The sequence below is a fragment of the Mytilus trossulus genome, unplaced genomic scaffold (assembly GCF_036588685.1).
Source record: "Mytilus trossulus isolate FHL-02 unplaced genomic scaffold, PNRI_Mtr1.1.1.hap1 h1tg000070l__unscaffolded, whole genome shotgun sequence".
Taxonomy (NCBI): domain Eukaryota; kingdom Metazoa; phylum Mollusca; class Bivalvia; order Mytilida; family Mytilidae; genus Mytilus; species Mytilus trossulus.
Window position 1 is genome coordinate 1473724 of NW_026963294.1, and position 16518 is coordinate 1490241.

The following is a 16518-nucleotide window of genomic DNA, read 5'->3' on the forward strand; positions in this document are numbered from 1 at the left end:
TTAATTTCTTTCAGTTTACAAAATGAATGTATATTCACATAGTTTCTTTCTAATGACTATTTTTATTTTTCAGTATGCAAAATGAATGGGATGTACACATAGGCTTCCCTCCAACATATCCTGCCAAGTCTAATGAGTATGAGAAGGCTAGAGCTGTTGATTTGGCAGGTTCATCAGAAGTGGACTCAAGATCTCATTATCTACAATCGAAGGTTGGTCCAATTACTGATCATTACTGTTCAATACATAGTTTTTTTCCATTTTCAGTCCAATCCATATTTAGTGCATTTCAAGTTTAATCCATAATTAATTCATTTCCAGTCCAATTCATATTTAGTCCATTTCCAGTTTCAATCTATAATTATAAAAATAAGAAGATGTTGTATATTCGCCAATGAGACCACACTCCACCAGAGACCACATGCCATAATTGTGAACAACAATAGATTACCATAGAGCCTCCAACAATAAACAAAAACCGTACCACATAGTGGCTTATTTCGAAAGATTATTATGAAGCACAAAAATATATAATATAAAAAAAGAAGATGTGGTATGATTGTCAATGAGACAACTCTCCACAAGAGACCAAATGACACAGAAATTAACAACTATAGGTCACTGTAAGACCTTTAACCATGAGCAAAGCCCATACAGCATAGTCAGCCATAAAAGGCATATGAAATGACAATATAAAATAATTTAAACGAGAAAACTAACGGCCAAATTTATGTACAAAAAATGAGTGAAAAACAGATATGTAACACTAAACAAACGACAACCACTGAATTACAGGCTCCTGACTTGGGACAGGCACATACATACATAATGTGGCGGGGTTAAACATGTTAGCGGGATCCCAACCCTCCCCCTTACCTGGGACAGTGGTATAACAGTACAACATGAGAACGAACTATAAAAATTAATTGAAAACGGCTTAACTCATTAGATGGATAAAAAAACAAATAAGTTGTTTTGAAACATGTACTGCCAAGACTCTGTGTTGAAGGCCATGCTTTGACTTTTTTACACATTAGACTTGAATGGAGAGTTGTCTCATTAGCACTCATATCACATCTTGTTATTTATATTGAGTTTTTTGCTAATTATTTTCAGAAAAAGGAAGACTTTGCATTGTACCCAGAGCTTGTTGTTAATCATAAACTGAAAAAGGGACAAAAAGATTTTTGGCCTATGGAAACACAGTCATGGATTATATCAAAGGTAACATCTATATATATGAATCAGTACTAGATTGTCTGGATTAAGAATAGAGAATAGTGGGCAAAATAAATGCAGAAAAAAGGCATATTTCTATAGTATTCAACCTTATCCTAGAAACTTCACAAAAAAAAATTGCACAAATATTGAAGTTGTTAACCTGTTTTATAAAATTTATTTGAAGATTTTTTTTCTATATTTGGGAAGATATTAACAGTTAAGCAGTTTTACATAATACTGTAATATCTCTTCCTACAGTTTTACATAATACTGTAATACCTCTTCCTACAGTTTTACATAATATTGTAATACCTCTTCCTACAGTTTTACATAATACTGTAATACCTCTTCCTACAGTTTTACATAATACTGTAATAACTCTTCCTACAGTTTTACATAATACAGTAGACTCCGGCCAATCGGATACCCAAAATGTCAGCTAAAAATATCCGATTGTCCGATATATTCAATTAGCCGATGAACGTATATTCCTCCAAGTTTGTTTTTTTAAAATTGGCAGACACAACCCTAAGATACCAATAGCTATTATAGCTGCTTTATTAATGGAAATTTGTAACTAATCTCAATGTTTTTTTCAGGTACAAGTTCGAATAAATCGGTTGATTGAGTGGTAATAGATCGATCAGTTGATTACAATGTATTTTGTTTAACTGTCAGTCTGTTGATTTTTTAATTATGTGTTGATTATCTGAATAAAATATGTACCTCTTAAATAATGAGACTTGTTGTTTTTGCGTGATTTGTTTCATTTGTGTGTTAAAACAGGTAAAAGCTAAAAATAACTATGAATTCTCGGAAGTAGGCCACAGGTAAATCTATTAATAGCTTAAGAAGGTGATCGAACTCGGATCTAATTTTCTACAGTTTTTGAAACACTTTCCATTTCAAGTAATACAACTACTTTTATGATTATAAAATTGGACATCAAGATGAGGAAAATTAATTTACTTTTCTATCTTATCTGCCGTGGTTCAAAATAAAGAGCTGAATATTATGTAAATTAGGAAAATGGCGTACATGTGTACAAGTTACATAATTCTATTTCACCTGGGATATGCTATTGACACACGATTCCTTATTTTTACACGGGACTTTTATATATATTTTAATAAATTGTTGAGAAAGAGGTACTTTTCATTCATATTTAATAATTATTGATGAACATCACGCAGAGTTTATTATTTCTGTCATGTCCTTGTTTGTGAAGTAAATGATAACGATCACATTTGATAAACACATAACAAACACATCTTAGGCAAAATATAATATCAGATTCATAAAATAAACAAGACAAGAAGAAGAAACATGTTTTATTTGACTATAAAAGATCGTTTTATTAATAAAATGAAACATTTCTGTACTGAAATTTTCTTAAACTTCGTAATGGCGCAACTTCCGGCTTCATTTCCTGTCAAGAAAAATATGAAATTATTTTAAAATATTCGATTGTACATGGTTTCACACATTTTTCATGAATATTCCTATCCAATTAGCCGATATATTCTAATAACCGATATTCGATTATCCGATGTATTTTGACTGAAATGTATAGGGAATGGTTCGGTGTTTTGAAATAATATTACAATAGCCGATATATTCGTTTAGCCGATATCCGATTAGGTGGAGTCTACTGTACTGTAATACCTCTTCCTACAGTTTTACATAATACTGTAATACCCCTTCCTACAGTTTTACATAATACTGTAATATCTCTTCCTACAGTTTTACATAATACTGTAATACCTCTTCCTACAGTTTTACATAATATTGTAATACCTCTTCCTACAGTTTTACATAATACTGTAATACCTCTTCCTACAGTTTTACATAATACTGTAATATCTCTTCCTACAGTTTTACATAATACTGTAATACCTCTTCCTACAGTTTTACATAATACTGTAATACCTCTTCCTACAGTTTTACATAATACTGTAATACCTCTTCCTACAGTTTTACATAATACTGTAATACCTCTTCCTACAGTTTTACATAATACTGTAATACCTCTTCCTACAGTTTTACATAATACTGTAATAACTCTTCCTACAGTTTTACATAATATTGTAATACCTCTTCCTACCAAGGCTTCCAAAACGGTCATATATGCCGGTCATTTGTATAATGTCCGGTAAAAGACCGGCTGGGCAAAGCATGAAACGGGCATATACTTTTTAGTTTCAAAGGCTTTTTCGGTCATTTTAACATATAAATTCACGATCTTTTTGACCCAACATTTTGTCTTTAACAGCTATACATTTCCGGTCATAAAAGTGACATGATTAATTACTATCAAAACAACCCCTACTTAAATACTTTCTAATTTTAATCAAGGCTAATTAGTGGTTGGACAGCTGAAAACTACCTGTTCAGGTGGCAGGTAAACTATTTTCAGTACCGGACATCGTATAAATTAATCGGTCCATTCACAATTATTTTCGTACATTTCAGCAGCTTGTAAGTAAGTAAGTAAGTAAGTAAATGTTTATTATAGTGACCTGTGTAATCACATTTCAATAAAGTACAAATATATTACATACACAATAAAATACACCCGACCCATTGGGTCTATAAGTCACTTTCAAATAATAAAACATAATTCTTTTATCACGGATTTCAAACATATTAATGAAAAGTAAGATTAAGCTAAATTTCAAAATGATTAATTAATAATGAAAAATTCAAACTTATATAAATAAATAATTAAAAATGAATTTATTAGAAGATCGATTTAATAAATGTTAAGTTGAATGCATAATTAATTAATAATGAAAAATTCAAACTTATATAAAAAATGAACTTATTAGAAAATCGATTAAGTAAAGTTGAATGCATAATAAATTAATATTTATAATAAAGAAACTGGAAATCTTTAGATTGACCAAGAAGTAACATTTTTACATTTTCATATTACAGTCAAATACAATCAATACTGTCATCTGGAATTGCAATATACTGTTTATCAAACTGTTCATGTATTATATAACACTTCGCGTCTATGCCGGAACGCTTTCACTGTATACTTAGCCAGCTTTCTAGGATAGTTTGTCATCAAAAAGATAATTTGTTCATCGTTTGTCATATCTATTAGTTCATTGCCAGAAAATATATCATTAAAAGTAGATTCTCTCAAGTCATTATATAAGGAGCAGTGGAGAATAAAGTGACACTCGTCCTCCATGGAATTGCTGTTACAAAACTTACATAAGCGTTCATTTGGTTGCTCGCCGCTATATCTACCCGTCTCTAGTCTCAAAGGAAGAATTCCACATCTCAGCTGTGTTAGGAAAGATCGTTCAGTTTTGTTCAAATTTAATTTAACATAAGTTTCTATTCCAAAATTAGTCTTTAGTTTCACATAAGTTCTCAACTTTGGAGTTTTCACAATGTCATTTTTCCATAAACAGTTATAGTGTTCCTTCAATATGGATTCGAACAAAGTCATACTTATAACGTCCTTGCGCTCAAAGTAGTCCACAATACCAAGTTTCATGAGTATGTCTTTGAAGTCAGAACACCAATTATTTCTACATTTTTCATAGTCGTGATTGAAGGCTTGTTTTGTAATGCGATTGTCATCAAATTGAACAAGTCTATTCCAGAGACGCACAATATTAGTCCAATGTCTGTAGTGGCACGGGATCCATCCGATATCCCCATAAATACCAAGAAGTGGGGCAAAACGATGAACTCCTAAAAAGTAACGTATAGATCGGTTCTGGATGTTCTCTATGGCTTGAAACTTTCGGTTCCCCCAAACTCCGGATGCATAGTCTAGTATAGGCACAACACACGAGTAAAATAGCTTTTCAAATGACTTTATTCCAATCTCTTTAAATGAATGAATGTTAGAAATTATTTTTCCAAGTGCTCTACCAGCCCCTTTTGACAGTGCTTCGGCGGTTGTGGTAAAATTTCCATTAAATGTAAATATAACACCCAAGTATTTGTATTGGTCAACAACTTCAAGTTTATTTCTTCCGATCATGAAATTGTAATCAGTCTGCTTACATTTTGATTTTCTGAAGTGAACACATTTAGATTTATTGGTGTTGATTAAGACTCTCCAGCGTTTACACCAGTTCCCGAGCTTATTTAACAATAACTGTAGATCGTCCTCGCTTTTAGCCAATAAAGCTATATCGTCTGCATAAAGTAACGCCGATAATTTCCTGTCTGAGATGTCAATGCCAATATTCAATTCATTCAGTTCAGCTATTAGGTCATTTATGAAAATTGAGAATAATGTAGGCGATAAATTGTCTCCTTGTTTTACACCAGTTGTACAGGGGAACCAGTCAGTTAACTTTCCATTCAGTTTAACACAAGATTCGGAACTGTTGTAAATGCTCTTTATAGAGTTGTAAATTTTACCATCTATATTATTAACTAACAGTTTATAAAGCATCATTTCTCTGTCAACAAAATCGAAGCATTTTTTTAGGTCAATGAATGCCACATAAAGTTTATCGTTGTTTCGAATTGCACTATTCAATGTAAAAATATGGTCCTCGCAAGAGCGGTTTCTCCTAAACCCGTTTTGCTCGTCAACTAATTTGTCGTTGTTCTCTAAATAGTTCGTAATTCTCTTATTAACTAAAGCGCTGTATAATTTACTGGTACATGATAACAAACTAACACCTCGATAATTCATAGGATCTCTAGCGTCCGTATTATAGTCTTTCAAAATAGGACAAATAATCGACTTTCGCCAGATCGACGGAATAGTACTAGTATCGAAAATCCACTGAAAAAGATTATGCAAGGCATCTATTATTACGGGATTCTTCAAAACAATGTATGGTATTTGATCATGACCACAGGCAGATTTGTTCTTAGCGTGCATCACTATGTCACTGGTTTCTTCACGTGTAATGTTACCGTTAATGAATGCATTTGGTTCATATAAAGGGTCATTCATATTTTGCTCTAATAAGATTTTATGCACTTTTGTTCGATTATAATGATCGCTGTCAAACTGTTCACTATTTCCACCATGATATAAGTTGAAAAAATCCGTTCGCCACTTTTCTAGAATATCAGCTTCTTTTCGTACAGAGTTCCCGTTATCGTCAATAATTTCCATTGGAATAGATGTATCCCTTTTAGGTCCAAGCCTACTTATTTTCTCCCAAAACTCGTTCGGATTATTTACAGATATCGATTCAAAGTCCGAAGCTTTCGCACTTCTATATTCACGTTCTGTTTTTCTTAACAATTTATCAAATTTGTCTCGTGTATCAACGTAATCTTTTCTTATTGCCGTTTTTGTATATCTATTACCAGTACACTTTAGAAATTCTTTCTCCTTCGTATGCATTTTATTCCATGCTGTAGCTAATGTATCGTTCCAGTACGGTTTTGTATGTCTAAAGCGTTTTTTTGACGAGCTTGAAATTGCTTTCGGTATTTTTTCGTCCATTTCAGCGACAATCACGTTGCACAAATCACTGTATATCATGTCAATATATGTCAATGCTTGTATCTAATTCATTTAAAATATATAATAAATACATTTATAAACATGATTTGATAAATCATTTAAAAAGGTTATAAATGAAAAATCGTCAGCACTACGTTGTATGAACAAGAACACCTGTGCGCATGTGCACAGGTGGGAAATTCAATTATGCATCCTACATTTCTTCAAAAATTCTAAAAGTATCATTGATACCTGTATCTAATGTTCATTTCAAGTATTTTGTTGAAGAAATAACGTAGAAAGAGCTTCTTCGCTCAGTAGTTCTATGTTAACGTACACGGATTTTACGTATCTGTTTATGGTCCATGTTTTACCATTGTCAAGTCAACATCCGGTTTTGAAAAATGTGACTTTAAAAACGAAAGTAAAGTTCTAGACAACTTCATTTTGCACAAATTAAATAAAGAGTCTAATGCAGATATGAGCACGCTGATGTACACACTTTGAATGATGCAATGCCAATTTTAACAGTTTATGTCAGAACATCAAATTCATATCAAAGTAAAGTTTAATATCGATTTTAATTTGATGTCAATCATTGGGATGGCCATCTGATTACCATAATTGCCTTTTGTGACTTTTGTCTTAGGAATTAAAATTCGGATCAGATATAAAATGTCCGGCTGGCTCAGAAAAATTTTGGAAGCCCTGCTTCCTACAGTTTTACATAATACTGTAATAACTCTTCCTACAGTTTTACATAATACTGTAATACCTCTTCCTACAGTTTTACATAATACTGTAATAACTCTTCCTACAGTTTTACATAATACTGTAATACCTCTTCTAATACTGTAATACCTCTTCCTACAGTTTTACATAATATTGTAATAACTCTTTCTACAGTTTTACATAATATTGTAATAACTCTTCCTACAGTTTTACATAATACTGTAATACCTCTTCCTACAGTTTTACATAATATTGTAATACCTCTTCCTACAGTTTTACATAATACTGTAATACCTCTTCCTACAGTTTTACATAATATTGTAATACCTCTTTCTACAGTTTTACATAATATTGTAATAACTCTTCCTACAGTTTTACATAATATTGTAATAACTCTTCCTACAGTTTTACATAATACTGTAATACCTCTTCCTACAGTTTTACATAATACTGTAATACCTCTTCCTACAGTTTTACATAATACTGTAATACCTCTTCCTACAGTTTTACATAATACTGTAATACCTCTTCCTACGGTTTTACATAATACTGTAATTACCTCTTCCTTCAGTTTTACATAATACTGTAATACCTCTTCCTACGGTTTTACATAATACTGTAATACCTCTTCCTACGGTTTTACATAATACTGTAATACCTCTTCCTACAGTTTTACATAATACTGTAATACCCCTTCCTACAATGATTTTTTGTGCTCTGAGCATTGAGCAAAGTTTTAAGCCTTCAAGGCCAGATCTTTGCTATTGGAGATTTCTTTCCCATGTATTATATATTTCCATTTATTTGTATTTTCATTCTGAAACAATTTGAGTCTTTGGTTCTTTTTTATAGTGACAACATTTTATAGTGACAAAATTTTGTTATCAAAAACAGAAAGTTTACATAGTTGCAAGCATTAGAATCATCTGTGGCCTATGGACACATTTGCCATTCATTTTAATTAAATTTAATGTAAATTTTTTTTCAGAAAGGAAACATATATGCGAAATGCTGTCCACAACTTTGCCTAACAGTGTCCGACACAAGAGTAGATATACCATGGTCGGGGAAGAACTCGCCACTCAACGGATTTGTAGTCACTGTGCAGAAGAAGATGTCTGCCAACACTTACCAACAATGGAGGTTTAATCCTAACGGAACCTTAACTTGTATGGTAAATAATCACTTGCTCTGAACCTTAACTTGTATGGTAAATAATCACTTGCTCTGAACCTTAACTTGTATGGTAAACAATCACTTGCTCTGAACCTTAACTTGTATGGTAAATAATCACTTGCTCTGAACCTTAACTTGTATGGTAAATAATCACTTACTTTGAACCTTAACTTGTATGGTAAATAATCACTTGCTCTGAACCTTAACTTGTATGGTAAATAATCACTTGCTCTGAACCTTAACTTGTATGGTAAATTATCACTTGCTATGAACCTTAACTTGTATGGTAAACAATCACTTGCTCTGAACCTTAACTTGTATGGTAAATTATCACTTGCTCTGAACCTTAACTTGTATGGTAAACAATCACTTGCTCTGAACCTTAACTTGTATGGTAAATTATCACTTGCTCTGAACCTTAACTTGTATGGTAAATTATCACTTGCTCTGAACCTTAACTTGTATGGTAAATAATTACTTGCTCTGAATTTTACACAATTTATAATTGTGTTTTTGCATTTTTAAATATTTTGAAGATATTGTTAGTTTTTTGTCGAGCCTGCAACTTTTGTTGCAGAAAGCTCTACATAGGGATAGTGATCCGGCGGCGGCTACAGCGGCAGTATCAGGGTTTCCGCTGGCGGTCGCCATTTTCGCAATTTGCGAAAAAATAATAATTGTGGCGATTAAAATTCGTCATTGGCGAAAGAATTTGGCGAAAGAAATATATATAACGATTTATTTTCAGCCATCTTGTTTGTTTACTTTTTTCGTATTTCTCTGACTTTACCCATCAGACAATACTCGGATTCACCTTGAACTCGTTAAGATTTTGACAGAAAATTAATAATCAGCTGATTTATAGCTATCGACATCAAAGGACTAATTAATAAAGGTGTTGATTGTATGATATGACAAAATGATATGGTTAAATGGCTTCTGTCATTTGTCTCAAAAGGGATTTATTCACTGTTTTGTGAAGCACGTGTTTGAAGCAAAATTTACGCTTCCTCTCCTTCTTTTGAAAAGAAAATTATTGTTATGACGAAAAATGTTCAAAAGCTAGAAAGGTCTCTGATTTAAAACTTTATCATTTAACTTTCATATAGATCATTGATTTGAGTGGGTACTTCAAAGTCGTTTCAGTAACACTGGTGTTTCAAGCATATAGTTTTACTTATTTACGATGGTCTAGAAAAGAAAACTGTCGTTATGAAGAAATCTATTTAAAAGGTTGGCATGAGAGTAACCCTTCAATGTAATGACTACACTTTACACGAGGGATCAATTCCAAGTAATAAGATTCTTCGTTTTGTTGTAAAAAAACACTTCTTATTTAGGGGGGAGGGGGTTGGGGGTGCTGGAAAAAAAGAAAATTTTAAAGAAAAAATATATTTGGCGAAAAAAATAATAAGGTGGCGAAAAATATATTGTTTTGGCGAAAGAGGTGGCGAAAAAAATAATGGACCCAGGGGAAACCCTGGGCAGCAGCGTTAGCTAACTTCTTAAAAGCTTTATATTTTAGAAGGTAGAAGACCTGGATGCTTCATACTTTGTATATAGATGCCTCATGTTACGAACTTTCCATCAGTCACATGTCCAATGTCCTTGACCTCATTTTCATGGTTCAGTGACTATTTGAAAAAAAAGTTAAGACTTTTTGTAATGTTAAATTCTCTCTTATTATAAGTAATTGGATAACTATTTTTTGTATGTGCGTACCTTGCAAGGTCCTCATGCCCATCAGACAGTTTTCACTTGACCTCGACCTCATTTCATGGATCAGTGAACAAGGTTAAGTTTTGGTGGTCAAGTCCATATCTCAGATACTATAAGCAATAGGTCTAGTATATTCGGTGTATGAAAGCACTGTAAGGTGTACATGTCCAACTGGCAGGTGTCATCTGACCTTGACCTCATTTTCATGGTTCAGTGGTTATAGTTAAGTTTTTGTGTTTTGGTCTGTTTTTCTTATACTATATGCAATAGGTCTACTATATTTGGTAAATGGAATGATTGTAAGGTGTACATGTTTAGCTGACAGGTGTCATCTGACCTTGACCTCATTTTCATGGTTCAGTGGTCAAAGTTAAGTTTTTGAGTTTTGGTCTATTTTTCTAATTCTTTATGCATTAGTCAACTATATTTTGTGTATGGAAATATTTTATGATCTATATGTCTGTTACGCAGGTTTTATTTGACCTTGACCTCATTTTCACAGCCCATTGCTTAGTGTAAAGTGTATGTGTTTTGGTCTATTTTTCTTAATTTATAAACAATAAGTCAACTATATTTGTTGTATTGAAGAATTGTTAGCTGTACATGTCTGCCTGGCATGGTTCATCTGACCTTGACCTCGTTTTCATGGTTCATTGAAGAGAGTGATATAATTTGTATTTTGTAGGCCTATGAGAATCTGTTGCTGACTTATTTACAACACAAGTTTGGAGATGAGGAAGGATATATGGCCCCTGATGGAGTTAAACCTGGACAAAGGATCTTTCTCGTTCTGGCTGATCCATTACAGAAAAAGGAAAAACTTTATCAAAGGTATGAGATACTTAAGGACTACAGGTTTAGTTTAAACATATTTATTTATAGCGGATTGGGAAACAAGTTTTGCAACTTATATTAATCCCATTCCACTTTGCGGGTGCGAGTGCTGCCTTGTAGTACACTTTGAATTACGAAACAAACAAAATGGTTTAAAAAAGTGTTTTTTTCTGCAACTCTTAGAAATAAGTTAAATGTCAAATTCTTGCTATAATATTTGAATACTTGTAGATTTGCCTTAAAGCAAGAGCGATTTGAGAATCTTGGACAATGGAAGTATTGTGATGCAACCAATCCAGAATTTAATAAATTAGCCTACTCATGGCCTTGTAGACGAGATGGATCACTCAACCAGGTAATCTAGTAATTAAATCTACTGAACAATCTATGCTGCCTTGTAAGCAACATAAAACATTCAGTCCAGTATAAAAGGAACACCAGCCCATTCTTTATCTTGTAAGAAAAATGGAACATTCAGTCCAGTATAAAGGAACACAAGCCCATTCTTTTGTCTTGTAAACAGAATGGATCATTCAGTCCAGTATAAAAGGAACACCAGCCCATTCTATGTCTTGTAAACAAAATTGAAAATTCAGTCCAGTATAAAAAGAACACAAGCCCATTCTTTGTCTTGTAAACAAAATTGAACATTCAGTCCAGTATAAAAGGAACACAAGCCCATTCTGTGTCTTGTAAAAAAGTGGAACATTCAGTCCAGTATAAAAGGAACACAAGCCCATCCTTTTTTTTGTAAGAGAAATGGATCATTCAGTCCAGTATAAAAGGAACACAAGCCTATTATTTTGTCTTGTAAACAGAATGGATCATTCAGTCCAGTATAAAAGGAACACCAGCCCATTCTTTTGTCTTGTAAACAGAATGGATCATTCAGTCCAGTATAAAAGGAACACCAACCTATTCTTTGTCTTGTAAGAAAAATAGAACAATCAGTCCAGTATAAAAGGAACACCAGCCCATTCTTTATCTTGTAAACAATATTGAACATTCAGTCCAGAATAAAAAGAACACCAACCAATTCTTTGTCTTGTAAGCAACATAAAACATTCAGTCCAGTATAAAAGGAACACCAGCCCATTCTTTATCATGTAAGAAAAATGGAACATTCAGTCCAGTATAAAGGAACACAAGCCCATTCTTTTGTCTTGTAAACAGAATGGATCATTCAGTCCAGTATAAAAGGAACACCAGCCCATTCTATGTCTTGTAAACAAAATTGAAAAATTCAGTCCAGTATAAAAAGAACACAAGCCCATTCTTTGTCTTGTAAACAAAATTGAACATTCAGTCCAGTATAAAAGGAACACAAGCCCATTCTGTGTCTTGTAAAAAAGTGGAACATTCAGTCCAGTATAAAAGGAACACAAGCCCATCCTTTTTTTTGTAAGAGAAATGGATCATTCAGTCCAGTATAAAAGGAACACAAGCCTATTATTTTGTCTTGTAAACAGAATGGATCATTCAGTCCAGTATAAAAGGAACACCAGCCCATTCTTTTGTCTTGTAAACAGAATGGATCATTCAGTCCAGTATAAAAGGAACACCAACCTATTCTTTGTCTTGTAAGAAAAATAGAACAATCAGTCCAGTATAAAAGGAACACCAGCCCATTCTTTATCTTGTAAACAATATTGAACATTCAGTCCAGAATAAAAAGAACACCAACCAATTCTTTGTCTTGTAAGCAAAGTAGAACATTCAGTCCAGTATAAAAGGAACACCAGCCCATTCTTTGTCTTGTAAGCAAAATAGAACATTCAGTCCAGTATAAAAGGAACACAAGCCCATTCTTTGTCTTGTAAGCAAAATAGAACATTCAGGCCAGTATAAAAGGAACACAAGCCCATTCTTTGTCTTGTAAACAAAATGGAACATTTAGTTCAGTATAAAAGGAACACAAGCCCATTCTTTATCTTGTAAACAAAATTGAACATTTAGTCCAGTATAAATGGAAGCTTTCACTTTTTTTTATTTTATTTTATAGGACTATGATTGGCCAATAGAAGCCTTCACTTTTTAAAATTTATTTTCTAGGACTATGATTGGCCAATGGAAGCTTTCATTGTACCAAATGCACCTCCAGTACATAAACCAAGAAAGGAACAACAATCAGGTAATTGTTTTTATCACAATGTAATTTTTAATTGCAAAGTTTTCCAAATTATCCTTTTGTTTTTCTGTGTAAAAATAAGGAGATGTGGTATGATTGCCACTGAATGTGACAACTATCCACCAAAGTTCATATGAAGGGGATGTAAACAATTATAGGCAAACAATTTCTGTGTCATTTAAAGATTCAAATGTTCACTGCAGCTTTGGCAAAAAGGTCAAAGTACTTATTTTCCAAAGAGTATGAAAGGCAGGACGTTTGAATTAACATCTGTAGCATGTAGGATAAAATTGAGAATAGAAATGGGGAATGTATCAAAGAGACAACAACCCGACCATAGAAAAAACAATGGCAGAAGGTCACAAACAGGTCTTCAATGTAACGAGAAATACCCGCACCCAGAGGGGTCCTTCAGCTGGCCCCTAAACAAATACATACTAGTTCAGTGATAAAGAGACAGAGATGAACACTTTGATGACATCTTTAATTTTATTCTTTTACTAATACAATTTTTGAAGATTGACCAAAGGATTGTTTCATACAAATAATTGTAATTCCAGTTCTTATTGTTGCCAGACTCACCACACAATTATCATTATAATAAAAACATCAATAATTTATAAATTTACAGAATATAGAAATGTCTTATGTTAACCTTTTACATAAACACATAAAAACCTAAAGCTTTCCTTACAGGGGGGTCTCATTGGGGGAATCCGATTCCCGGATCCCGCTTACTGTTTTGTCAGATTCCTGTATCCAGCTTACACTATGTTCTAATTCTAATTTTTATGTCATTTCCTGGATTCTGCTAGACCTCATTTCCCATTTTCACGACACAATAATTTGACTTTCACGTGTCACTCTTACAAAAAATCGGCAATCCCATGTCACGCTTAGACCCCAATGAGACCCACTTACAGGGATCTAAAAACACTTCATTTTACTTCCTGTTGTGTTGAGCTTTTGGATCCTCAAATTTTTTTTTATAAATACACACCTTTAAAAATTTGAAGGCTGAAATTTCACTGGCTGATGTAAAATTCCCAGAACAGAAAGAGAAACAAAGGGTTCTCAGAACTTTGTATGTAAATCATGAACTCAGGATCTGTATTTAAATTTCCTCTAAAATAACTTTTCAAACTTTTTTTTATCCATTATTTATTAGTAATACTTTTTTTGATAAATGGCTTATAAAATGCATATTCAGGTCGAGAACATATTACTGCAATATACACACTGAGCTGAATTTTTAATGTTCTAGTTCACAAAGTAACAGTCCACAGAAAGACATGTCACCCCTACCCGGATGCATATAATTCTAACTCTGAGTGTTTGATCTTACTCCTTACTCCTTTTATTTAACGCATCAATGTAAATATAACGGAATTTGATAAGACTGTCATTAAAGTGAGAGGGTTAGCGCTTCAGAACCAGGTTTAATCCACCATTTTCTACATTTGAAAATGCCTGTACCAAGTCAGGAACATAACAGTTCTTGTCTATTCGTTTTTGATGCGTTTTGTTATTTGATTTTGCCATGTGATTATGGATTTTCAAAATTGATTTTCCTCTAAGTTCAGTATTTTTGTGATTTTACTTTTTATGCTGTATACTTAGCAGAGAAGCAGCCAATACCAATTTTAATGTCTTGAGTCTGACCTGGTCCACTCGAGGCGAACATGCTACCACGAGACCATAGAGGTCGCTGTCAAGATATATAATAATATTTTTACTTGGACTTTTGTCAAAAATTGATGATAATATTTTTACTTGGACTTTTGTTAACAATTAATGATAATATTTTTACTTGGACTTTTGTCAAAAATTGATGATAATATTTTTACTTGGACTTTTGTTAACAATTAATGATAATATTTTTACTTGGACTTTTGTCAACAATTAATGATAATATTTTGCATTACTAGGAATGCCTCTTCGGTTAATGGCTATAAAGAATGGAGAAAGAGACTACAGATTTATGTCTCCTGTTGTTGGTCCAGATCTTACAAATGTAAGTACTTAACACCTATAACGTAAGTTCTATAGTTTATTTCCGGATTTAAAACTTAAACAAAATACAGAATATTTTTCAAACTGTATAAAAATAACATGAATCAGGAGATGTAATATACGATAACCATCCAACCCACACAAAATCAGTACTTGTTTACTTTTTCATTGCTGTTCTTCATCTCAAAGTCATAGTGAGACCTTCAACACAAAGCAAAAAACTCTTACCTCACTGCAAGATAACAACATTACCCAGCACCAGCCCAATACAAACCCTGTGCATTAAGTTGGAATAGACATTGTTAGATGTAATATCAAAATCTATTTATCATTGCTACAGATGATGAAAGACCTGCATAAAGATAAAGATAAGAGTAAAACTAAATCTAAGATTACCCAGGAGAAGGATGTGCCAGTATCTAACTCTGATATTGTAGAGAATGATATACATATACACTGTGAAAACATGACTGTCAGACAACTAGAATTTACCATGGTATGTTATCTTATCCTCTTACCTTCTAAACACTTCTAAGAATATCATTCTATTCTATTGTCCCATTAAATAATATAATTTATTCCATATTGATTAAATTTAAATAGGTTTTTCTATATGAATGGGATTTTGAATAAATAAGCATATTCACCTGCGGAAAAGGATATTCACCGCGCAAAACGTCGCATGCTTTTACGCACATAATTTTGGTTAAAAAAAAACGTTTGATGTACAATTGGTTTTGGTAAATAATTGCCATTACAGACATTTCTCTCGGAATATGGAATAAAACAATTACTGTCTTTTGTTTCGGTAAATATGTGGTTTAATTGACTTTTGAAAAACTGATATTCACTTCGGCCGTTGACCTCAGTGCAGTGAATATCAGTTTTTTAAAAGTCAATAAAACTACATATTTACCTCACCAGAAGACAGTAATTGTATAATATTGATCTTTGTGTATTTATTCACTGGGAACTTCTAATTTTTTCTAAGAGAAATCTATCACTCATTGATTAATTTTCCTGAGTAAAAAATGAAGTTGTGTAAAATACATGTATTATTACTCACAGAACTGCATGTGATGGTGTATTTATATGAATAATATGTTTTCAATCTGTTCAATATAACACTGATTTAATCATCAAAATGTGATTTCTGACAAAAAAAGAGTAAATTCGGTAAGGGCCATAAATGGGCCCGGCCCTATTATAAAGTTCAATGTAACAAGATGAAAAATGGTTTAAGTTGACTTTA

The 16518-nt window shown here is 32.7% G+C and overlaps 1 protein-coding gene across 2 annotated transcripts in view; it reads left to right on the forward strand.

Annotated features, from left to right (window-relative positions):
* Positions 1–16518, forward strand: part of LOC134699437 (doublecortin domain-containing protein 1-like) — a 66703-nt gene that overhangs the window by 28368 nt on the left and 21817 nt on the right. For both annotated transcript variants that reach the window (XM_063561035.1, XM_063561036.1), the window contains 8 exons: positions 74–212; positions 1117–1224; positions 8385–8570; positions 10977–11122; positions 11357–11480; positions 13178–13256; positions 15182–15267; positions 15607–15762. In XM_063561035.1, coding sequence (XP_063417105.1) covers positions 74–212; positions 1117–1224; positions 8385–8570; positions 10977–11122; positions 11357–11480; positions 13178–13256; positions 15182–15267; positions 15607–15762 — 1024 coding nt within the window. The remainder of the gene's footprint in view (positions 1–73; positions 213–1116; positions 1225–8384; positions 8571–10976; positions 11123–11356; positions 11481–13177; positions 13257–15181; positions 15268–15606; positions 15763–16518) is intronic.